The sequence below is a fragment of the Aptenodytes patagonicus genome, chromosome 11, assembly GCF_965638725.1.
Source record: "Aptenodytes patagonicus chromosome 11, bAptPat1.pri.cur, whole genome shotgun sequence".
NCBI classification, from domain to species: domain Eukaryota; kingdom Metazoa; phylum Chordata; class Aves; order Sphenisciformes; family Spheniscidae; genus Aptenodytes; species Aptenodytes patagonicus.
Window position 1 is genome coordinate 7252811 of NC_134959.1, and position 26473 is coordinate 7279283.

At 35.3% G+C, this 26473-nt stretch overlaps 1 protein-coding gene across 1 annotated transcript in view; it reads right to left on the minus strand.

Annotated features, from left to right (window-relative positions):
• WWOX (WW domain containing oxidoreductase) overlaps positions 1-26473 on the minus strand; it is a 544364-nt gene that overhangs the window by 488401 nt on the left and 29490 nt on the right. The window contains 1 exon segment of the mRNA XM_076349077.1: positions 24566-24672. Within this exon segment, the coding sequence (XP_076205192.1) occupies positions 24566-24672 (107 nt within the window).

The following is a 26473-nucleotide window of genomic DNA, read 5'->3' on the forward strand; positions in this document are numbered from 1 at the left end:
CATTTTTATCAAATTTAGTAGGACTTTTTTTCAAAAAATAGGAAAGTTTTTTCTCACGGCTTTTGATTTAAACAATAACATTTAAAAGAATTTAAATAAATACTTGGACCCCATTTAAAGATGTAGTAAAACCTAAGTGTTATCTTTAATTTTAGAGGAAAATCCACATGTAAAATATTCTAGCGTATTAGGAAGCCATATAATCGCAAAATTGTATTAATATTTCTAAATTTTCAGTTCTGATCAAAGTAAAACATGAGCACTCCCGTAACGCAAATCAATAATTCCATACTCCAAAATAGTGTAAATTAAAGCACGGAAAGCTATGATGCTCTAATCACAGTTCAGAATGGATATTAATTTACTTTTGAGACACTGACTTCAAAAAATAAAAAGATGACATGGATAAATCCAAGCAGAATCAAGGATGACTACGGAAGTAAGCTTTTGGTTGTCTCCTTTTTAAACCCTTCCCACAGGATGTCACTATCGCTCCACGTCAGTAGGGCGCGTGACCGACGGACGTTGGGTAGTTCGGGACTCTACTCTCCACAAGGCAATGTGACACAGATATTTAGGTATCTTCTATTTTTGTAAATAAGATTACAACAAAGACTTATCCCTCTCAGCTGTCATGTTACAAGCCCAAATGTTTGCTGACCTATAAACGAGTTAAAACCTGTTACAGTCCTTCCAGCTTGGAAAACTAGAACTCTAACAAACCTGGAAGTAGTGATGCCAGTGCCAGTACATTGTGCATACTGAAGTGGCACATGCTCCAGCTGAAGACATTAAAGAATTCTCTTCCTTAAATTCCTACATTTTCACCCTTTAGGGCTATATAATTTATTTTCCAGATATTCATGCCATTGGATAGACTTTTTTCTAACAAAATAGTGACATCTCGTGGTGACACTCAGAAATCCTATTTCAAGCACATCACATTTCTTCTGCATGAAATAGGTAACAAACCTACCACTCTTTAAAAGCTACAGTCCAAACCCTACCAGCTTCTGGTGCTGTAGTCACATATCATCTCTGTAAGAGATGGCGTTTGACAGAGATCCCATATCGATCCAGATATTACAGCCATCCCTTTAGAGATAAGAGGTCTCCACATTTCCCTGCCTTTAGCCAACCAGCCAACCTCCCCACCGCTACTTTTGTTTGGCAGTCAAAACATGTAAGGTGTAGGCTTGGAAGTAACTTTTCAGAATCACACATTTCTAGCAAAAGGCTTTGCAAGAAAAACAAAATCAATGAGAATAAAGATTTTCTAAAATACAGTGGCTCAAATTAGCCTTCGCATACTACGACACAGAAGTGAACTCACTTAGCCAAAAATAGATCTTAATCAACATACCTCTAATTACACTTTCAATGTTAACTTTTTTAAAAGTGGGGTTTTCAGTGTTTCTGTTCTGTTTGGTCAGTACCTTATACAGATGGATACTATTTTTCAAAGGTTTTCTTGGAATTTCTTTGTTTATGCTTTGTTATTGCAAATATATTTGCCTCAGTAAGGTAAAACAAGTTAGTTCATATTGTTGACAGTTCAAAAAAGTTAAAGTAGGGTTGTTTGGGGTTTTTTAGCATTTTATAGTAAATACTTTCTTGTTATGAAAATGATGTGAATGTTTTGTACAGTCCTTTTGCCTGTTAGTGCTGCTTAATGGATACTAACACTTAATGAACAATGTATTTGTAAAGTGCTGTACCTGAAACAAGGCGTCATCAGCAGAAATCAGAAAAGAAAATTTCCCATTCTGCCATTACCATATATGCAATGTAACAATAATGAAGACCAGGTGCGCACACGTGTGAGTTATTTTATACAAGAACAGCAAAACTGTCACTGTGGTCAGCAGTCTGTGAAGAATATAAACTAGAAAAATTACAATGTTGCAGAGGAAAACCCCCTAAAGTAATTACTGAAGTTTATTTAGCAGAATACGCATCTTTGCTACTCTTAAGGTATTGGTGTTACAGTTTGTGTTACCCAATATTTTAAATAACCTGCCATCTTCAGCCTCGCAGTTTAAGCCAATTATGCCAGCTTTTATTGTGCTCGAGACTGAATCAAAGCCAACAGGAAAATATCCCCTGTCAACAACCCACTGATCCCAGATACAATACCTCAGTTGTTCTGCTCTACATGTTCCAAAATAGCCATTCAAAACGATGCACGATGGGTCCAGCGCTCTAAGATACAGAAATCAATTTCCATTCACAAAATGATGGATGTAATAAAGCATCTGCAACTTTTCTGAGAAAACTCTGCATCTTGCAATATTTAATGATTTTTCACGGTTGCCAGGCAGAGGTTAAAACTGAGATGAATCAAAATCCATAAGGCAAATGATTATATGTTTCTTTTTAAAAGTTTCAAGATATTAAAGTTTACCTGATAATTTTTTGGCACCTGACTCTTGGCATGGACAGCTCTTTTGCCTAAACTCTGCAAGGAGCTACGTAACAAGGAAGATCAGAAATATTGAAGAGGTCAACAACCCGAAACATGCTGTTACAGAATAATATATTCTGAGATTTGGCCAAGAGCTCTATCAACAATAAAATTTAATTCCTTTCTTTTTCACTGGAATAATCATCTTTCTCCAAGAGTAAATAACCTTTACTGTTTCTTTAACCGCTCTCTATATATTATTAAAACTGCTGCTATACTGTAATGCCAGTAAAATACTGTAAAACTGCTACTGGAAATAAGCTTTCTGAACTCCTGGCACAATTCAAATGACTGAAGGGATTAGCTTGTTGCCCTACAGTTTTCCACATGTTTTCACACACCTTGCTATGGTTTAATCATCACTAACTATCAAAAATTCACGTTCAATCTAATGGGTCTAAAAACAACCAGATCTGGAGTTTTTAAAGAGCCTTGGGAATTTTCAAGGCCAACTCTCTTTGAGGTGCCTGAGGAATCGATCAGCCTCCTTAGCAATAAAGGAAAAATAAAAACATAGAAGTAAACTTATGTCAGCGTCTGAAATCAAAGGAAAACATGACAAAACTAGCTGTAAAAATAGTCACAAAAAGAAGAGTCGTCAAGCAGGAGTTAAAAAAACCTACACAAATTATAAAGCATATATTATGGCTTCTCATTTCAGGCATGATACCACAAATCTTAATCATGCAAAGAACTTTGTTTCCTCCTCAAAAGATAAGGAACTAGAGGGAAGTTTTAGCTCATTTAACTCATTGTTAATGACAGTGCAAGAATTCTTTCATCAAAATAATTTCAAGTAATGTATTCATTCCCTTACATCTAATTAAAAATATCCTGGAGGGCAAATCCAGACAAACCCACAGTCACCTTGGTAAAGATGGGTTAGATTAGGTCTCAAAATGCAAACCCCATAGGCTGCTGAATACAGGATGAGAGAGGGGATGGAGAAAGTCTGCACAAGAATCTGCACCAACTCGCCACAGAAAACAGCTCTGCCAAGACTGTTCTTTTTAAGTGTGTGGGTCTTGGCGATAAGAGTAAAGGTGGAAATCACAATTATTCAAATTCCCTGACCATTTCCCTTCTCTAGAAGTTGGCATGGAAAGAGAATGAAAGAAAAATTGCAAGTAATTCTAGTGCTGTTCACCACTGGAAGAAAAAGAAATCCCTTCCAATTCCATACAGGACTTCACGAGTCCAATCCAGTGACTGAATAACTGAACTGGACGTGATTTGAATCAGACTCCAAAGACACGGTGGAACTACTTGAAATGCAGTGTTGATTCCCTAGCTTTTCATATATCAGAATGGTCCTTTAACAAACTAGCAATATGAAAAGAAAAGAACAGGTTATGCTTAAATAAAGCAGAAGTCACAGAGAAAAAGTCAATTAAATACTAAATTGTTTAATTTCTCAAACAAATTAAATACAATGGAACATTAAATATTTACTGTCTCTTTAAAAAAAGTAGTGATCCTGAAATATCATTCTCCAGATGGCAAAGTTTTCACTATATTCTTACAAATACAACTTTACTTTTTGGCAACAAATTTCTTAAGACTTATAGACACTAGGTTTATACAACTAAACAGATGAAGTAGCTTGACCAATGTAAAATACAAATATGCATTCTGATACGTTTGCATGTGTATAAGTCCCAGGGGTTTTGTGGTGCCTGTCAGGAAGTCTCTAGATTCATGTTTATATTGGCCAATGACTTGATCATGTTGGCAAGACAACAACCTTCCTGGTGGCTCTGAGCTGTTAATTAAGTTTAGATGTACCGTGAAATAATACTCTTATGAGTAAGTTATGCAAACTAACCTAGAGGAAAGCAGGATTGAAATCATCATCATCACCATCAGATATATTCGAGATGTAGATCACAAAGTAGTAAGTTTTGTGTTCAAGCAGCGAAAGCATCAAATAAAATGCTTGGTTACCACAACTTATAGAAAGGATAGTATTAGATATCTTAAATTGCTTATCTATTTTCATCTGGTTTACGTTCTATTGTACTGTTCCAGAAATTTGACATTTTAATACAATTGTTATTCCATTTTTTTCCTCCAGCACCTCCAGAGCTTTATTATCTTTAATCGAGGCAGCTGAAATGTTCCTAAGGACTACAACATTCACCTCACTGCTGTTTCCTTCAAGAAAGGTTATCTATTGCACCTATTACCCATCCTGCATATAGTCCACCATTTTATGGATTAAATCCACGGTCTTCTGAAACCCTGATTGGTCTGCTCTGGCATAAGTCAGGCACAATCTCCTAAGTACAACACACTATGATGCATCACTGATATAAAACACAGTTACTACATTTCAAAGGCTTTTATTTCTTTTTATTTCCAACTGATATCAACCAATCACTGCACCTACCTGTGGGTATCATTTTCTGCTTTTGAGAGTAGCAATACAGAAATAAATAACAGATTTGTAGAATTTGTATTACAAAACGGACCACAGGACATTTCTTCTTACACATGACCATTTTTTCTGCACATAGATCTAGAAGGCAGCCCCAGAAGCAGTTATATGTACTATAAAGTATTACTTTAAATATATCATTCTTCAGATTCTATACATTTTAAAAGGTAAATGAAAATTTATGTACTTGTGTACTAGAAAAATACCAAGAGAAAGCTAGAATAAAATGACGCTTATAAAAAAATACAATTTTCAACAATTTATTTGATTTTGAAAGTTACAAACCAATTCTTGGTTTTCTGACTATATTCTAAACAAAAACCGTGGCCACTATCAAATAAGTGTTTTGACCTTCTTATCTGTCCTTTCCACATTACTAGGGACATTTGTCACCTCCTCCATCTTCCTCCACTCCTTTCAGCTCCAGACACTATTACCTGCTCGCATTCCTAACTGTGAATGCCTCGTTCCCCTCCCATTCGGGGTGATACAGCCCCAGTATTTACCTTGCACCATACTGTCCCAGTAGCTCAGAGGCTGAGAGCTGGAGTAACTAGGGAGAGGAGGATATAAGAAAGTATCCTTGAGTAAAGGAGCTGTGCTCCTTTCCCACTTGATAAGTGGGTCTGTTAACTTAAAATTTACTATCAGTTACCTAAATTATAACCAGAAACCAAAATGTCAATCTACAGCCACAGCTCCAGATACAACCATGGAATAACAATAAAAAAAAATTGTACTTTTATCCTTCATGTCTTCTCTCTATAAAATATTATATAAATCAGGGACACACACTGTTTCAGTTCATTATTAAATTTGAAGTGACTTGTTTCACAATAAAGTTTCTCAGGAACCCTAATAGGGTTGGTTGGTTGTTTGCTTAAGGTAGTGCATAATAGATATCCTATTTCAATAAAACTCAAAAAAACTGAACCAATTTTCAAGATATAAAGAACCTTAAGCAGATTTAAAATGCTTTAACAAAGGTATTTTGAGAGGGGGGAAGGTTACCTAAGGTTTGTCTACTCTTAATTCTGTGTTAATTTATACTTATCTAGTGAAGTTAGTGTTAAACCAGCACTTAATACAGTGCCTTATCCACCAGCTGACTTCTGTATCATTCAGATAAAGAACACGTCCATGTTGCTGACCAGGATCACTAGCAGGAACATTTCTTTTCCCAGTATTACAGTTCCATTGCTTTTGCATCAATGAAACTCACCCTCTTAAAACATAAAAAACCTGCTCATTCGCAAAGTGAGATTCACCCAGTTAAAAAATTAAGTTGTACAGATCAGAAATGTAATCATGGGAGACAAGCTCTGAGAGTTTTTCAATCACTGTGGGGCTGCATCAATTTAAAGTCATGTTACATTAAAGAGAAAAACGTCTGGGAAAGTCTCCCAGTTGTCACTTTAGATTAGATTTGTTGTCGTTATCAGACTGTGCATTTTGTAGGCTTTTTTACATTTTAAAGATATTGCCTCATGCAGCTACACAGTGCATAAAGAAACATGTAACATGGATTTTTTTAATCAGATTGCCTAGAGATCAGGAGTTCGCACAAATTAACTGGTAGTCTAAAAAAACCCAAACATGCACGCACATCTTCTTGAAGCCTATTAACATTTCAACCTTAACTACCTTAGAGTCACAGGGAAGCCACCCAACTTAACTTTTCTTCACAGAAAGGTCAACAGAAAGTTTCAGTTCTTCCAACAATAACACGGAACACATTATGGAGACCTGATGTCGCTGGTCATCTCAATTGCATTTTTTTAATTGCCTAAGTAAATTTTCAATTTTGAATTAATACATTAATGGATTTACTTGTGTAACCTACGTTATTTCTGTTGCAATGGTTCTCAGAATTAGGCCTTCGTATCAGACAACTGCACACTATGCAGAAGATACAAGATTTACCTACATAAAAATAAAATGGAAGAATTTTAGTTCATTTCTGCATTTCAAGCTGACCTCTGATTTATTGCATTTTCCAGAGCTTCAGACAATTCTCTTAATTACTCTGATTGTCAAGCTGTCATGTAAAGGATTCCTGAACATTACTGCATGTATTCACATTGTCAAATACTGTCTCACACAGACAAGTGTAGCAAAATCACTCAATATTTGTTGCTAGACATTACTGTTTCAAGCAAATATTCAAAATAATATTCATACACCATAATGATTTTGACTTGAATTGCATGAAAACATTTTAGATATTAAAATTATAGCTTCTAATATGAAGCAGGTTTTTCTTATACAACTTTTAAGTCTAGTATTTCAGTAATCATAATCTTTCTGAAAAATTAAGTTAGCAGCACACAAGTCTAAGTTCAAATATTTACAGGATGTTCTTTAAATCAAATACACACCTTTGATCTAGACCCTAACCTTTTGAAATTTGGAAGACAATACCAGTGTTCATAATATGCAGCATCTCCCTTCTTGCAATTTTCCACATGGTAAGAAACATTCAAGGACTTTACTAAGAGAAAACAAATTAAAAACTTGAAAAATGCAACACTAAGCTGACAGCATATAAGCAACATCCATACTGACTTCAGCAACATCAGCCTACCAGGGTGAGCAGCTACGGGATGAAATTTGTTTAAATACCTTTCACCTTCCTAAACAGCTGTCATGTCTGTAGAAAGTTTGGCCGTAGAACCCCAGATTAATGAAGCAAAGTCAGGTACTTACACATAGTGGATTTTGCTCTTCTATTTTGTTTTTGGAGTCACAAGACTTTTACAGTTTTGGTGAGACTTCAGTATCATGGGAAAATTAAGTCATTTGAAGCCATCTATGTTTTCACACTAGTGAAGACTGTCTCCCTGCATACAACTGGAATGAAACTCTCTTCTACAACGTAGTATTTGGGTGTTGGCAAAAAAAGCCACTCCCAGTCTTCTCAAGTGCCACAGAGGTACCAAGATGGGCCAGACTAAACCCAACCTCTAAGAAAGATCTTTCCACTCCAAGAGAAGACAATGCACCAGCAGTGTATGGCATTTTTAAGTTTACTATTTACTTGAGACCTACCACACTTATGGAAAAGTCCAGAGATGTCCCAGAGACTGACATCTAAAAATAGTTAACAAGTTTCAGACTCACTATGGGTTTTCTGAAGGTAGACTTTAAGCCTTTTAAGGACCACCAAAAGTAAGAAGAATCTTATCCCGAAGCGTGACACCTGTAACAAGCTATGTCTTAGAATAGTACGTCTTTAATCTAACACCATAGCACTAAATCTGTTCTGGTTCTACAAATGCCTCTAGTTATTTCATTTTTATCAGTGAAGAAAATGAAATAAAAAGTATTTCATACTTAACACCAAACAGACCACGTTATCCCAAAAGACGTGCTTAAATAATTTAGCTGTTAAAAGAATCTTTAACTATAAATGTACTAAATTCCAGCGCAAAAGATTAACTACAAAAGAAATTAACACTGCCTTAGGAAAGAGAGATAACATTTTTCTAAAGCATTTCTAAAGCTTTTTGATATGCTACTTTTTAGAATTATATCTGGAGAGAACTAATATTTTTAAATGAGACTTTCAGAGCTGCTCAAATTGCAAAGTAGCATTTGTGCAAGTTCAAGAATTCTGTGGAACTTGTTTTGTTCCCATTAAAAAAAACCAAGTACACATTTTTTACCCATTTAAAGAATAAATATCTAGCAATCAACATTTACCAATAAAAAGATATTCAAATAATATTCACCTAAAAAAATGTTGCTCCTGGTTCTATCAACAACTTTGTCACAACATATCAAAGCAAAATAACATTTTCTCCCCTCAACAACTTAAAAGTTTCCAGGGCTTTATCACCAGTCAAAGCAGTCTGTTTGCATTCTCCAATACAAACTGACAATCTAGTGATACAGTACATTAAAAATTCTCTGTAGTATTGACTGCCTGAAGCTGATGCTCCCTTGCTAAATGCAGTGCAGTTCAATTAACAGCTCTTCAATATACAATTTAATTTTTCTTTCATCTTGATCCACAGCCGAGCTTGAAATGAGGAATGCTGGAATAGATGTACTTTAAATATCGAAGCAAGTCTTTATAAATAAATCTATCAAACTTGTAATGATTTCTGTCATAACAGGATGAAACAGATGAACCTGAATGCCTGGGACTTTCAGGTTTGTGCATTGTTTTTCTCAGCCTTACAGGGCGGTGAATTGCTGGTGCAGGGGAGGGCTCCAAAAACTCCCCCAAGGAGTGGAAGAGCTTTTCCCTTACTGCACCATTCTTAAGGAGTAGAGGAACACTTTTCTGCTGCCAATTTATAAAGTACAGCCTTTTGCATGTAAAAATCCAATTTATCACTAATGTCACCAGAACTGACTCCAGAATTTTTAATATTTCTCTCATTATTTAAAAAGGCAACCAAACAGAGAAGTGCATGGCACCAGTTTCCATTACCAAATCTGCACTCATCTGGGAGGCAACCAATTCTGGATTGAAAAAGTAAATATTTAATGCATAAATACTACCCTGGATACCGTTTTTCCCCTTGCAGTGTGAATGTACATAATACACTTCAAATTTTCTCTAGGTAGTCATGCCATTTCACAGGAAAACGTAAGGTTAATTTAACCAGGACAGAATGAAATACTGCATTTCAAAGTGACGCTAACTGGGACACTGCTGAAGGAAGCTATTAATATCTCTTATAGTGTGCATGCTCAAGGAAACACTGAGAATCAGCTCATTTCTCATAGGTATACTACACAGCTTTCAAAATGGTAGGATTTACTACTGTTCATCAGAAAGGAAAACACTCTACTTTAAGCTAGAGGCACTTTCTACTCTTTAAACATATTCACAAAAACAAACTTGACAACACTTACTGCCTTAGGTAACAGAGAAGCACTACTGACGTGGAAGGCTACCAATCAGTGTGAGATGAGTTACAAAGCAAGAGAGGCTTCACCAAGTGAACATAAGCAGCATTAGAAGAACAGTAATCAGTTTCAGATGAATTCAGTCAAATTGCCTTTTCTCAATTTATACATTAATGCATAGTGAAATACATAGGTTTACCTCGTTTGTGTCCATGTTTATAATGGTATTAGTTGAGATGCTGAGGTTTTATTCTTAATTGTTATACTTTTTTCTTCTTCATGTATTTTTAATCATCTTATCTACATTATCACTTTGAATGCTGAAAAAAGTCTTTATAACATTAACTGGTCTCATTATTGTCACCATTTCCTTTTTCCCTTTATTTCTAGTCCTACATTTAAAAAATGTATCTCAGTACCGTATTTTAAATTGTCACAGAAATTACATTCAGCATTTACAGTAATTAACTCATCATTACTTCAAATAACTACACTAATTGGTATGCTCTACAAACCTGCAACACTGCAGAATTAAAAATAAACATAACAAAGATAATTTACAACTAATCTATACTTACAATTAAAGTTAGTTTCAAGATTTATTTCATTCTATTATTTTTTATTAGCTACAGCAGATAGTAAATGGGGTGTACCACGTTCTGCTTTGCAAACACCTAGATTATAAAACATAATTATACAAATTAATTAGAAATGAGTACATACATTCATGTCTTTGTTTGTAACCATCACATGTTAAACATGACTATATTAATGAGCAGTTCCTAAAAATTGTAAGATAGTATAACCAAGTAAAATTTCAAAGCTCCCTGACCACACAAGGTATAAATGTCACCCTGGCACAGAGCGGGTGATCACCACCACTTAAATTCTCCTGATGTCCTATTTTGAGGTTGCAGGTAGTATACAGGTCGTTCTTCTACACAGCAGATTAGCAATTCTGTGAGAACTCTTAACACCCAATGTGCCATGGCAGAATACAAGTCCAGACTGAAATTTCCCTGAACTGGGTCCTGTACTTTCTTTCCCGCGTATTCTCAAGTGTTCTCTGACGTCTAAGGGCCTGAAGTCCCTTCAGTTCTGCCCACTGATTGGACACATACCCTTTCATAAAGCTCAATGCTTACAGGAACCTAATTATCCTAAGGATCTTTATTCTCCTTAAAAATTTGCTTCTAAACACTGTATGGGACCACAAGTTATTAGACAAGGAAGGGCAGATCCTGAGTGACTGAGCATGCCTTGGTTCCCTGGGAAAACAGACTACAGATGACTCACCAGAAAGCAAGGAAACGAGCAAAGTAGTTTGTTTTGTTTTAAAACTAAACAAAAAAAGCGCTTATTTATTTGCTGAGACCAGATCTGTACCTGCTGCACTTCCCTAGCAGTGTCTATTATTACAATTATACTGCTATAGCATTGCAAGTATGCATAAAGCTTGCATCAGCAAGATGCAGTTATTTCAGTTCCACCTTGGCAAAATAAGGGATATTAACCATAAGCCTTTTTTAGCAATTTAATTGCATCTTCATAAAGAGCGTCTACCAATACAACTAAGTTGGATCAAATATGCCTCACCAGTCTACCATGTTGTCAAGAATCTGTAGTGCAAAACTCATCTAATATATCCTTTGAAGGTGCCTAACATGGTGTGTTTAGGACCTTTAAGAACAAATAGCTCTTTGTCATCACAACCAACAAATATTCAAGGCCTAAGAGACCTAAAGATGTTTCAGTTTAAACCAAATTACAGTCAGATCACAATGTGTCCCTCATAAGAACTAGGAAATACCAAAAGACCAGGACTACTCTACAAATTACATAGCTGGCATCTGTATATTAGTAAGGATTTAGAGGACCTGAAAGAGGCATCTGCAAAGTACAAGTCTAAGGTAAAGACATCCTGATTTATTTTCTTACTCAAAATTAAAATAACAACAGTTTTGATAAGCACACTTATGAAAATGCAAAAGTATTTATTTACATATTTTATGCTAATTTTTCCTTCATTCTTTACATGCTAGGATCAGCTGTTCAAGATTTATTTAGGTGGTTCAAGGCTTGTTTTGCATGTTTCCAGCAAAAACAAACTAACAAAAACTACCCCAAATGTGCCTTTCATTACATTAATTCAATACTTCTGTTTGATAAGCAAAGTTTATTGTTGAAGTTAATGCTGTATCTCAGGTAACCTCAAATGAAATACAGGAAAGAACAAGTTTAGCACACTATTGCTTATTTTTATACACTGAGTAATACAGCTGCTTCTGCAAAATGATGCACTGAGTGTCTTTGAGACCAAATTAATAGTGGTTTAGTGCAAAAATCAGAACATTTAGATTGTGTTTTCAATGTAATTTTTCATTACGAACATCCCCTCATGAATAGAGTATTATTAAAGGAACAAGAGTTGCTGTTTAGAAAACAGAAAGAAAGTGTTTACCTGCTCACTGTAGGGGTAGCACTATATCTAATTCACTCTGGTTCAGAGTTCTCACATGGCAAGTCACAAGTAAAAGTCAAAATTTTTAACAGGACAAATTGCGTTCAGAAGTAATGCATGCTTTCCCCTCTAGCACAATCGGGAAAGCACGTATGTGAAGTGCTTCCTTCCAAGACATAAAACAGAAAGGAGCAAAATAAAGATTTTTAAATTACCTCGCTTCATAATGAAAGGGTAGTTATATCTTGTGTGTACTCCCTCAACACAGCTCTAATAAATCTCAGTAACACAGGTCCAGATTTAAAAAAACAAGCACAGGAGAGTACACTCACCTTTCCATGTCTGACATTAAATAACACAAATTATGGCAGATATTGGCAGATATCTCAACGCTTGCAAATTAAGTGTGGACAAATGGCTGCAGACATACAGCTAAAGTTCCGCCCCTTAAAAACAATCTTCATGCATACAGGTATTTAGGGTCTGACCCAAAACTCTTCAAGGGAACAGAAAATTAGTATTTTCAGTGGGCTTTGGAAACAGACCTTTTAATAAGATAAGTAAAATAAATATACATTCTTCTGAATAGCAGCACATAGATATACCTTAGATTTACAGCCCCTTATTAAATTAAGCATCATATATATTATCAGCACAATGGTATCATGTCTATTTACCCTAATGCCTTAACCAACTGAGTTAAATAAGCAGATAATAAATCATCTTGTTCATACTAAAATAAGTATGTCTGGGACAGACCAAAGGTTTCAATTATCAGTTTGTGAAATTACCTAAAGAATCATGACCATTTTGCGCCCCACTTGGACCACTTTCTCCTTGGACATATGATAAACAATTGTGCTCATCACACTTTGCTAAAATGGAGATTTTCAAAGAAAGCAGTGTAATTTCTTGTAACTAGCGCTAAGTATCACAAAGTGAGATAAAAGAGAAGTCCAGGGGATCAAACAAAGTCCAGTACTCTTCCATCCTCAATTCACCCCCTCCAAAGAAAATTATCAGGATAAAAGGGAACTAAAGGATGCAGAGAAATTAGAAAGGACAGTAAAATAAGCAAAAAATATGATGCTTTGGCTTCACAGTAATAAAAGATTTAGAAATATCATTGACAAGCAAACAAATTAATAGTACCTTTTGAGCACTCTACTTAGCAAGTCTACTTTCTATAAAACTTCTGTATTCCTCTTGAACTCCATCTATGGTTTTTTTATGTCATTTATGCTGCTCTGTAGTCATATAAGCCAGATAATTATCTTCAGTTTTATAAGCTATTGTGGATCATGAACCAAGTCAGTGCTTCTTTTGACGCCCTCACATCATCCCTTGCCACTGTAAAAAACTAGTAGTGATCCAGCAATGAGCATCTTTTTTTTTTCTTTTTTTTTAATGCATAACAATTATGCAGAGTCATACTAGACCGTGCTGGAGTTGCTATTTTCCTACTTTACTGTATTCACTGTTACAGTAGAACTGATACAGACCTTAACATTTTTGTCTTTATCAGCAAGTATTCTTTAAACATTATCACACTGTCACAGCGCTGCAGATACACGCAGTACAGTTTCAGAAGTAGGAAGAAAATAATCTCTCTACATTTTCTTCCCCATACTAAGCTCAACCAAGAAAAGTTCCTCTACTTCAAAAAACTCATTTAGCATATTGGCAGACTGGTTACAAGCCTAAGAAAACAAATAAATCTTAAAGAACCAGTTCTTCACATTGCAGACCATGTGACCCATCAAACTAAACTCTTCGGGATCTGAAAACATTTGTAACTCCAAAAGCATCAATGCTGAGACATCTCTTTGGTTTAGTTTTAATTTCTGAGCAATTTTTAGAGTAAAGGCCCATTTTGCAATCATAAGTGACACAGAAAACCAAGAGAAGAACACAACACATACTAGGTCAGCAACAAGCGTGCATTTCTCTTAACAAATAAGACTACATTTTACTATGAAGCATTCAGTTTCTTCAAAGTGTTGAAAGACCTATGACCATTCAGTTATTGCCAGCTAACATACTGTTTACAACTAATACTAACAGATACTCCATCCTGTTGACTTCTGATAATGAAATAAGCTAACAAAGTTGGGTTTTTACCGTGAAAAATAATTACATGGAAGTCTATGACATCTTGAACATAAGCATTAGGTTTTTTGTTTACTTTTTATAAAATTAAAGCAAAGAACCAATTTGGGGACAAAAATGACCCACCAGATTTCACCATGACTTTCATAAAAAATTATCACAGTACATATTAACTCATTAGCAAGACACAATGCTGCCTGTTAGTTTTAAAATGCAGAGAATGAAACTCATTGCAGAAACAAAAGAGGGCCAATAATATAATTACAACACGGTGCCTGTGCAGTCTGAGTTAATGCCGTTATTTGACATTGCAAGGCTATGCCTTCTCCCATGAGCCCCACTGGAGACAAGGTTCACTCTAATTGGTTCCAAAGCACAACCTACCAACAACAGCCTTCCTCCGGCCCAGGAATGGTAATTTCCACACGACTGTAAATAGTGTTTGCAAACAATACAAACATGGTAATAAGAGGCTAGGTGGGTAATTAATGTGGTTACAAAGCAGCTTATTTGCATTTTTATTTAAAACTGCCTTCTTTAAAAAGCAGCTCAGATTTCTTTTTGCAAAAGGAGCCTTGGTTAAGGAATAGAGCAGTAATTACTCTCTTTAGGGCTTCTTTTATACATCCTTTAGGGAATTAGAATGAAAAGATAAGCAGAATTATAAAGGGAATCATGTAAAATATGAAATGCACTATAAACACTTAGTACTGTATTTACTGTAAGCTAAGCTTGTCTTCTTCATTAATGGAATATATTACAAGCTTATGTTACAATCAGATTAATTGTGAAGAGCATTAAAAAAAAAATTATAACCAGCCACTTTAATTCCCCCCCTCCTCTCCCAGAACCAACAACCAGAAACCCAGTGATAGCAGAACTCAGTTTATGTAAGAACACATCTACCTGGACTATAGTAAGTTTTCAATGTCAACAACACTAAAGTTTTAGAAAATAGATTCTGAGAGAGAAAAATTCAGAAGAAGATCAAACCCAAGTTACATTAGTATACGTAAAGTACCAGTGAAAACCAAACTTCTCTGCATCCTGTAAGCTAAACTCAAGTCAACGTACAAAGGCTATGTTGTTTTTTTTTTTTAAAGATAGACATCTACAGACAGGTTTTCAATATCGTTGAGTAAACAGTATTTCCTAGTGCCACTTAATTGAAGACTGAGCATGAAGTGCAGTTTAAAAGTGGTTATTCTGGTTTTTGTTTCTGCTTGGGAGTGTGTCTTAAAAATTTTTGTTAAAAAGCTCATACTGCATTGAAGTAGTACTATTACAAAGCTTTACGCACGGTAGAGATTTTGTGACTCACATTTCCAGATTAAGAACAGCAGGGCTGTGCTAAAGAAACAAATCACCAAAAAGATCACCTCAACAATTCTATGTATAAAATTCTGCTGACTGGAGGAAAAAGTTAAGAATGGTAAGATACTGTGACTTCTCTCAAAATTACAGTTTAGAATTTTTTTTTTTATATATGTGTAGCAGATGTTGGAAGGTAAACAGAATTATGAGAGCAGAAGTAATTTAGTCAACTCAAAAGACAACTTCATCTTTACTGGAGGAAATCATGGCAAATTCACTATGTTAAAAATCTTGCAATCTCACAGCTATGAGAACGCTCTGTTGGTTTCTATCAGCTGTCTACAGCATTATGAATTCATACATTAGCACAAAATTCCAATCCAGCCTAGAAATCCAAAATTAAAGACAGAACGTAGGGTAAACTCTATGTTCCAGACCTTTTATTCACCACCTTATTCAAGCATATTTTCAGGAACAATGAATCTCTTGTACAAGACACAAAACCAGAAGGAGATAAAGTGACCAGACCATCGCAAAAAAAAAAAACTTCTTTAATTGATCCCCCCCTCCCCCCCAAAAAATGAAAAACACTCTAGTTCTATTCCTCCGCAGTTAATAAACTCTGGCCATGCTGAAGAAAACATCATCTGCAGACTAAATAATAGTCACCATCATGACAAAAAGTCTGCAATTGGCAGGTCAGTAGGGTCCTGTGGAATTCAAATCTCTGAAAGTCTGTGCCCCTGCAGGATTTTTTTTTTTCTCTTTTTTCCCTCCAAACAGTCCTCATGTGCTTCTTGCAGTAAGAAACCCTTTCTTTCTCTGGCATCTTGGCTTGTCCTAGGGATGGAGGAAACAGGCAGTAACAACCGCAGAAGCTCTTCCATGATTTGATGAGGCTACAGCGAACTGCAAGATCAGAATGGCTTACAAACAGCAATGGACCCCCTACTCGAAGGATATCACAGCCTTTTCCCTAGTGCTGCCACAAAAACAATCTTCACTTATCCATTCTTCTTAAGTACCATCATCTCTCCCAGCCATAAAGCTAAGCTGTTGCACCGTTCTTTTCCTTCACCAGTATCCAAATTTTCGTTATTAGTAGAAATCTTTCTGCTTGCCTTACTGATGTTTGTAAAGAAGTCCCAATTTATTTCAACATGCCTCATTATATGGCTTTTCCTCATATCTGAGAAAAAAGATTAAAGAAAACAAATATTTCGGCCTTTTACAGAGTAGTTCCTTCATTCGTATTACCAGACCTTTTTTAAATGTTATCTCCTACACATTTAAAAGTTCCACAGTGCTAAACCACTTCAAATTCCCTTCCACCTTGCTGGACATTGCTAAACTTCCTCCTGCGTTTATTACTTATATTATCACTATTAAAAAGTGTTCCCTACTTAAAGACGTGCCAACAATATAAACCAGAAGCTTAACAGACATTTTATAAGTGCTGTTTTTCTATTTTGTTATGTCTATTTCCTTAATCCTCATTTATTAAATAAGAACTGAATTCCGAGAACACTTAGTACTAAATTCTTTGCTTGCTACCACTACAATGGAAGTCCATGTGACTACGCAGGGTAGCAAGCACAAAGTATCATGAAAAGTAAATCTCTGCAGAATCCAGAATTAAAATGCCTTGGGCAGGGACCTAAGCTATTTTTACCATGCATTTTTCCCATAAATTGTCACATACATACAAAGAATTAATATTAATGATCTTTGCTTTATGCAACCAAAATTCTGTATTTCAGTGAGTACAGTACAGCAAAGATCAAAAACTGACTTAATATATCTGTAGTCCTTTTCAAGTAGATAGAAGCTAAAATACAGCCACATTTTTAAGAAGTATTTTCCTTTTTATCCACTTTCATATTTAGTATTCACTTTATTTTGAATCCCAGCCATCAATTGAACCAGAGTAAAAATATTTTCAAGAGAACCATATTGAGAAATAAAATATACATCAAATTAATTGAACATTTTGAATTTATCCCTATTTACTGGAAATATAAGCCATATGAGGTCATAAATGCTTGGAAAATGCCCACCAAATCCTTTATAGCCTCCTGCACTCACTCACACTGGCTTTATATTTCATAAATGTAATTACTTTAAAATATCAACATATTTATCTTGATAATAAAATTCTATCTTTAGTACAGTAACAGTGCAGAGCTAACTACAGAAGAAGATGTAGGTATGAAACAGTTCAGCTGTAGCCAGTACATCAACTCGCTAACTAAATGGTATCAGTATTCAGAAGGATGCCCAACCCTGAAAGTTAGGGGCTTAACACATCTGCTATATAATTCAGACTCTGTTTTACAGTGGTTTCATTACTAACGATAAAAACTGTAACAGTGGAACTGTATAAACAAACTGAACAGTGTTTTTACTGTAAAACATGAATGCAATATAAATATTTGCCTTTCCCTTTTCTCAGCATCTGTAACGAGAGCAAATTCATGCCACATGTTTATAGTGTACAGAAAAATAAATCTCAACAATTCATCCATGTGAACGTTGGTTAAACTGTTTAATGTTTTTAACTTTGTGGGGGGGGTTTTTAAGCACAAATTTCCTCGCAAATCATTAAAAAGCCTCTTGTTCTTGTCAGTGACTACAATCACTGGTTCGCAGCTGTTTTTAGAGATGAATCTGGCAGAAGAACTTGAAGATCACATTTCTCACTGATAACAAGATCAATAGCTCTGACTGGTCGAGACATGTCCACGTGGATAGTTACCATCCCAATATACAAGCCGGAAAACTGAAACTGCCACCTCAGAACATGTCAGAAGGCTTCAAAATATAAAAGCAACTGCTTTCCAGCTTCTTATATTAACAGAGTGTATTAGCAGACTGTATTACATTTGATTTTTCTTAGTGCTGTGTATGCATGCTACTACTGCTTAAAAATTACGTCTACCATTATTTAACAATTCACTCTCCATCTGTATTTGGAAAATAACTTTGCAGCACACATCACTCTCTTAAGGTGACACAGCTGAGCAGGTTACTCACAGGAACTTACTGATTTCTTGAACATCATGGCCAAAGTCTGGTCATACTTTCATACTGTTCTCAATCAGCTGTTACTAGCACTGGTTAAGGCTTATACTATCAATTCTCCACTGGTAACATAAGGTTCGATTCCATTGCAATTACAGTTAATGAAAAGATCCCTTCACTTCAGAAGGATCTGGATCACAGCCTTAAAGAGGAAAAAAAAGCATTATACTTAGCAGTGGCAGTAACGCTTTAGTTTGAGTGTCTGTGGCTGCAAGTGAGACAAGTTGATGGAGAATTTTTTTTTTTTTTATTGCGTTACCAGTTAGCTTAATAAAAGATATTGCCTCTTCCAGCAAGGCCTTTTCCCCTTAGCAAGGTTTGGATAACTACTTTTATCTTGGTTCTTCAGCATGGTCACTATTCAGAGCACTGGAAGATGAAATATGTCTATACATTGCAGGCTTTTATAACGGTATATTACACTGTGATGGCATGTGAGCCAATAATACATAGTTTTAGAATATCATGCTTTGAAACAATGCAATTCTTTATTACAAAATAACAACACAATATTGGAAATACTATTTTCACAGAAATGCATGTGCTCTACTAGTTTGATATTCTGGAATATGTTCTATTTTGAAGAGATTACTTTTTAAGAGCTTTTATTTAGCACCACTTTGAAAGTCTAATTCTGTACTAACAGACTGTGGCTTCATTCAGTATTTACTACATCTCCAAAGCCATCTTTTACACATTCTTCAGTTTTTTCCATAAATGAAAATCTGCCACTAATCATGATGAGATGCCCGCCCTGAATCATTCACGTAACTCCAAGAACAATTTACTGTGCTGGTTCTAATGTAGTCTTACATAGTCTTGGTATGGAAATCCTGTATTAATAGCCTGACTGATTTACAGAAAAAGCTCACAAAATTAACATCCAATAGATAGAAAAGGAAATCTTATCTTCTGTATCAAGATTAGCATCCATTAGCATCAAGAGACTAAGACAGAAGAATATTTACAGAGCTATTCTGTATTCCACGCATGTACACAAAGAATCATAAACCAAGGACACCAGTGGAGACGAAACACTACGTGGGAAATCAGTCCCCCTTCCTTGAGGGGGAAACACACATAGTCAACACATGAAAACTGTTGCCCATGTTCTGTGTAAACATGCCCAGTTTGCTTCTCATCTTTCTGTGCTTTGCAAGATTACAATTGGAATACAAAGACTCACTTATCAGGTTTTAATTTCATTCAGTTACTTAATCAGCAAGAATATAAATCGCTCCTTAGGTGGAGAATACTTTGGGGGAAGGGAATACAGCAAGGAGTCACGTTTATTTTGTTGGTTTTCTTCATAACCATTCTCTCTTCTCTTGTCACATCTCCACCTTAGAAGTTTCTACATATCAAGGAAACCCAAATTTTCTTTTTACAGTTTAACCTAATCTTTGAAGTAGCTGTAGGCTTAACACTGAGGAATAATTACAAAAGAAACATTATACTTTTTATGAAATATTAAACTTACAATTTATCTTTTAATATCTACTTCAAAGACTATTTGACAGGAATAAATAAATGAGAGCTTGTTGGCAAGAAAAGCTGTGATTTATGAAATATTTTATTCATTCCTATTCCTAAGTATTTTCTTGAGAATAACACTAACATCTGGAGCTACGCAGTCTTATCCAAACATTCTGCTCATACTCCATTAGAAAATTATATCAATAATAATGTAAAATAAATTACCTAGCTTCTCTTCCTGGAGCATAGATTTCAATGTTCGTCAGAGCAACTATGTGTACAAACAGCACTGTAGTGTTTTTCATTAAGCTTTAAAGTCAATTAAGCTACGAATTGGAACAATCATTCCTCCTTTGCAAAGTATTGATATTTTTTCTTGGCTGCTTTCAGGTCTTTTCACTACTCAAGGGGAGATTTATGTTTGACAATTTCTTTCTGATTAAAATGAATCATAACTCTAGAATTCTAATTTCCTCTTTTCCAAGCAAGAAATTATCAAACAGTTTTAAACTGATATTGAATGTCATCGTGCGTGAACAACATTCATTTTCAAGATATCAAATGTAAAGCTATACTGATCTCTCTTTTTATCTGCTGCTTTTACATACTTTCTCTTCCTTTCTCTCTCTATATATACACATGTATATATATAAAACATTAGATTGTACCAATATAATCAACTATACCTCTCTATAAAAATTCTATCTGACAGACTAGCTAGGCCAGTCACATTAAAACTTGTCACAACACTTTACATAAGGCAATTACCCTCTATTTGCAATATTAGCAAAATTCTGCTGTAGTTTAGAAAGAAAATAACTGGAATACTGCAGGTTGCAAACAAACATCAGTTATCTAAAGTAATTAGCAAGTTTGTACGGGTAATCCCTACTCAAATGGCTCAAACTCTATAAAACAGCTCTTTAGCCATAAATTGTTAAAAACAGTTTTCTAGATTTGTCTCCAACAGCCAATTAAGATCAGTTTTTATCTTGTTTGTTTTTTAAACATAATGGCAGCTAATCTGAAAAATCTTATTTTCTCCCATTATTCCTCCTGTTTTCTCTAAATCTTAACAATTTGAGTTTTTCAAGCCATTTAGCTGTCCCATTTTCTCTTTACAAACTTGATTTTCAGCTTTCACTAAAAGCAGACTGAAACTGGGGTTTTTGCCTAACAACTTATTTAAAAGTACAACATGCCCAAAGAAGAGCTGTCTTTCTGCAGACGCTCAGTTTATGGCATTCCAGACAAGGATGCCACAAATAGGCTCACTAAGGAAAACCATCCAGCTTGTTCCCTAAGTACTGTTACATATGCTGTACTTTATTTTTAAATGCTGCATTACAGTAGGTTTGATTTTGGGTTTTTTTTTTTGTTTTGTTGTGGTTTGGTGGTGGTTGGTTTTTGGGTTTGGTTGTTTGTTTTGGTTTGGGTTTTTTTTAAGAATTACATTTTTTTCCATATATATTTCAGGCTTTAGTTAATACAGACCATCAATTAGATAATTGTATCAAAACTTGAAATAAGAACAGTTGTTTCTTTATACATTTTTAATTATTTTGTCTTTTTGCAAATAAGCGGAACTCTCCTTTGCATCAGACAAAAAGAATGAAAAAGGAAATATTCTTTGTCTGACATTTAAACCTTGAGTACTAAAGCATACTGTCCCACAGAAAAGCCAGCATAGGATACACATTGCTTTTGGTAATATACATGTTATTATAGAAATACCAATTTTATTACCAACACGGTACACTTACGACATGTAAACACATTAGAGTTGAATATGGCAAAGGTTTTTTAATTATAAAAGTATAGTTCGTGCAAATTAGAAGAAAATGGGGTTTAGACATTCAGTTGAAGAGTAGGAACATATTTACCGAATTTCCACCCCTCAAAATATTGGAGGAAGACAGTATTTATCATGCAGCTCAGAGACTTAATCTCAAAAATTTACAAGAAACCATAAAACAAGTAGGTAGCACTATTGTTGCCAAAAATACTATCTGAGTAACATGAACACGAGGCTTTGTAAGGCTGCATCCTAAACAGCTGTATTTTTTAAAAGAATTGATTCCAAATTGAAAAGTAAACCAATTCCCTTTCAATAACTTTGCTTTCCCTAGGAACAAGGGAGACAAAATACTGTGGATGCTTTGAAGTTCGTTATAGCAGGATAGTTGCAGCTACATATTGAGAGTTCATCTGAACCATATGCAGAGGTTGTTGACATTTTTCTTAAACTCTTTCATTTTAGGAAAGAATTTTCCATTAACAACTTCCTGCTCTGTAGTTACACCTATAAGCTAAAAATTACTATTTTACATCAATATTGTAATACTAGTATCAATCAATCAAATTAATCTCTGTCTCTTTGTTTTCAGTGACTGACTTTGGGGCAGGTTTTTGTGTTTGTTTTCCTCAAGATTGCTTACAATTTGATGTAAATTTTAAGCATCTTGTAATTCATCAACTAATTCTCTCCTGGTTACACACTCCAAGTAATTAAAGTTCAGTAATAACTTATTCTTTCTGCTCCAGCACCTGCATTTCATTTGTTTATTTTCCCAGAGTCATAAATCTGAGGGACTGTCAAAGTGCCATAATATTAGTGCAATAATCAAAGTTAATTAGTCCCTCTCAATAAACAACAACAAAGCCATTACAAAGATGCATTGAAGGTTTTCCAGCTACCCAGTTTACAGATGAGATTCTTTTCTGAACAATTAGAATTTGAAAACTGTTAGTAAATAAATGTAGTGTTTCTGAAGTAATTTGACCGTCAGTGATTTTCATTCAATTAACAATTCATTAACTTTTGGTGAGATAATATAGGTATTAAAACAAATACTCCTGAACTCCCATTGCCTTCAAAGTGCTCAGAGATATGCTTAGAATGAAGGGGGTAATGGGATATTTTTAAAATAAAAGGTACTCTGTACTGCCTTACTTTAGTTACATAAAAAAACATATAGAGAGAGCCGTATTTAGCTGGACTGGGACTACTAAATTCAAAAGACAGAATATCACCAAATCCAGTTCCATCGAAAGAGAATGGACAGATGAACTTTAAGCAACACACGCTATGCTTGCCCCTGCTGGAATTCTCTTGGAATTCCACGCTGTTGAAATAAAAAACAAAAAGAGAGCTTTAATGTGAAGTATTGAAGGGGAAAGGAAGATATTTTTCTCTCCCAGTCCTTTACTGTAAATCATTAATATCATCTCGGCAAGAGAAAATGGTCTAAATTCAAAGACTGTTTCTTGAAGAAACCTGTGGTTACAAAAATTAGCAATATTATAAGCACCACTTCTTTGGAAGTACTTACTTGTAAATAAGCACTGTTTTGCACTAATAAATATTATAATTATCTGTAGACTACTTATGTGTAAATATTAATACTACTGAGTGCTCTCCCATATCATCTGGGAGCAGTTAAAATATTTTCAGAGCTTGGGAAATAAAGCTAAAACACTCATCACTAATTTTAGCAGGGAAGAAATAAAATTCCGAGAATCTGATCTTGAGGTTTGTTATTCAAGTAAAGTGTATAGGACTGTGTCAACAGATTATCTCCTGGAAGTCAGCAGTCATAGCAAGCTCAGACAAAAGTAGCCTGCAATCCTTACTAGTAAGTAAATGATTGTGGGAGGAATAAATTAAGAACACTGAGTAAATTTTAATAAGGGCCTTAGAAGATTTTAAAAAAAAAAAAAAGGGAGAGAGGAGGAAGTTAGGAGCCAAAGAGAAACAAGGGAATAGACAGTACTGAAGAGACTGTATTTGCATGATAAAATGGAAGAAAAATGAAAGAAAGAGGGAAGAAACGGGAAGGAAAAAAAAACGTTGAGACAGACTGTCTGGCAGCAGCGCTGTTGGGCCTGATGGACTAGGAAAGAAAAGGAGGGAAATATTCTTGGTTTTGAAAAGTCTAAGAATGATCCTCCGAAATCTCTCAGAATATAAAAACTATGGGCAAAATAACGGCTGTCTCTAATATCTGAGTGTGTACATTCTCCTTCAGTTAGTTACACACTGTGGTTCTGGAAATGTCCTGTCCTATGAACTATAAAACATGCCTCAGTGGTTCTTCCAAACATTTTCGCCCTTACAAAGCATCCGTATGTAACATGGATAACAGCATACCAAGCCTGGCAGTCCAACATGGTCATACGAAATGAAAAGTTTCTATCAATGATATTTTGTAATATCCTGTTCAGTCACTGGTACAAGACAAATGCCTTCCTCCTTAGATTCTTGCATGGCAATGTAATATCTATTTAACTGCTTGTACTACACAAAAGACTTCATGTCTTGAAAAATATAGCTTAGTGTTGAATGCTATATACATTCACTTACCCATTCCACAAGAATGCGTTGTACAGCGTCATTGCCTCTTGACATATTTCTGCAGGCCAGAATAACATATGCCCCATGCAGTGCAAGAGATTTGGCAGTTTCAAAACCTATGATAAAACATTTTCCTGGTCAGAAATAGATCTCAGTAACAAAACAGAGCTATAAAATTACCTGAAAAGGTGAGCCACACACTTAAGTACACTAATGCTACCTGCAGTCTGACTACCTGTTTGATAATCACCTGGACCCAGCTTTTAAGAGCACATATGAAAAAAGGTAGACACCTCAATTTGAGCAGGTCTTTGGGACAATAGTTGTATACATTTTGTGCAAAATAGGCTTGGGATCTTCAAAAAAGGCTCAACTTCTCTGCCTCAATGCCTTCAGCTGTTAGAAGAGCAGGATTATACTTACTCCTTACCTGTTTGACTGTGAAGAATGAGCCATAAGGCAAGATTGCAGAACTATTATGCCTGGCAACATCACGCTGAAAGTGATAGAGTATTCTGAAACTGAGCTCTGGGCTCTTTAGATGCACAGTTAGCCTTTGATTCATCAATCTGAGGACCACCTGTGGCAGGGGGGATCATCCAATGGGATGTGTGAGGGAACAAGAATCAAAATCACGTGGAGAAAACTACTCCTTTTTCTGCTCCGAACACCACTGCATCTGTAGAACACTGCTGCACAAAACCAGGGACCAGAGAACTATCCAAGTGTTAAACCATTGCCGGGAGGGGGTTGTCAAGCTCATTCTCAGAAAATGAGATTCTACCTAAGGAGATCTGTAATCTGCATGTATGTTTTATTATCCACGTACTTTAAAATCTTTGCTAAAATTTTCCTTAAATTATCTGTGTAAAATCAACTCATTTTTTGTCCCATCATCAACTAATATATGGAGAACAATTTTTCATGACTGTTCTCATTATGAATAATCAATCAAATACCATGCAGCTTCAACATATTGGTTATAGTATCATGGGGCTAAACTGGTCACTGGATGTACCAGCTGACACAGAGAAAAAAAATCCATGAAAAATTCCCTTTTGCCTAGCTCACTGATATGACTTAATCTGCAAGCACATTCTTTCTAAATCTGGAACAAGTGAACAGACAGTCCACACTTTGCTGCAGTTAAAGTGCAACATGAATCTATATCCCCAGGGTTTGGTTTCCTTCTTTCATCCATAGAACAAAGTTTCACAGTGAATTTCTAAACAACTGTACACAACCTTTTTTTGCAATGCTGTTAATCATTTCTTCCCCATTCTGAATTTGGGCCCTTCATTTCTCCTTTCTAAAAGGAGACTTCAGATTTCAGATTAATTTCAGTTTGTTAATTTGGGACTGTACTGCAATTTAGTAAGATCAGTTCAAATTGTGAAACTGTCCACCAAGAGCTGCAACTCCTTCCACCTTGACATCATCTGCAAGCTTTTTAAGCGTACTCTGTTTCACTGTTCAACTCATTAATGAAAAGCTGCATAGAAGTTGGTCCAAGGTAAATTTCATTTAATTGGAAAAAATCTGTGACAATTTACACCAGGAGATGATGAGTTCTTGGGAATGCAGAATGCCCATGAAGTGCAGAGAACTGAGCCAGAAACTGGGTTTCTATCAGGGGTGACCTACTACATATTTGCGATGTATTCAATAGTATCACTAGGTGCCCATCTCCATGGAGAACTGTAACGACAGAAATTTCCATCTAGCTGAAAGAGGCATAACATAGCTTAATGAGTTCAAATTAGACAAGCTTAAAACTAGAAAGTGAAGAACCAAACTGAAATGCCCGGCAATTTGAGTATGTGAAGAAGTCAAAGAGAAGAGGTATTTGTTTTAGCTTTATGACACTTAAAGCATGTTCATGTTTTCCTTTCAAAAATTGTTTACCAAAAAACCTAT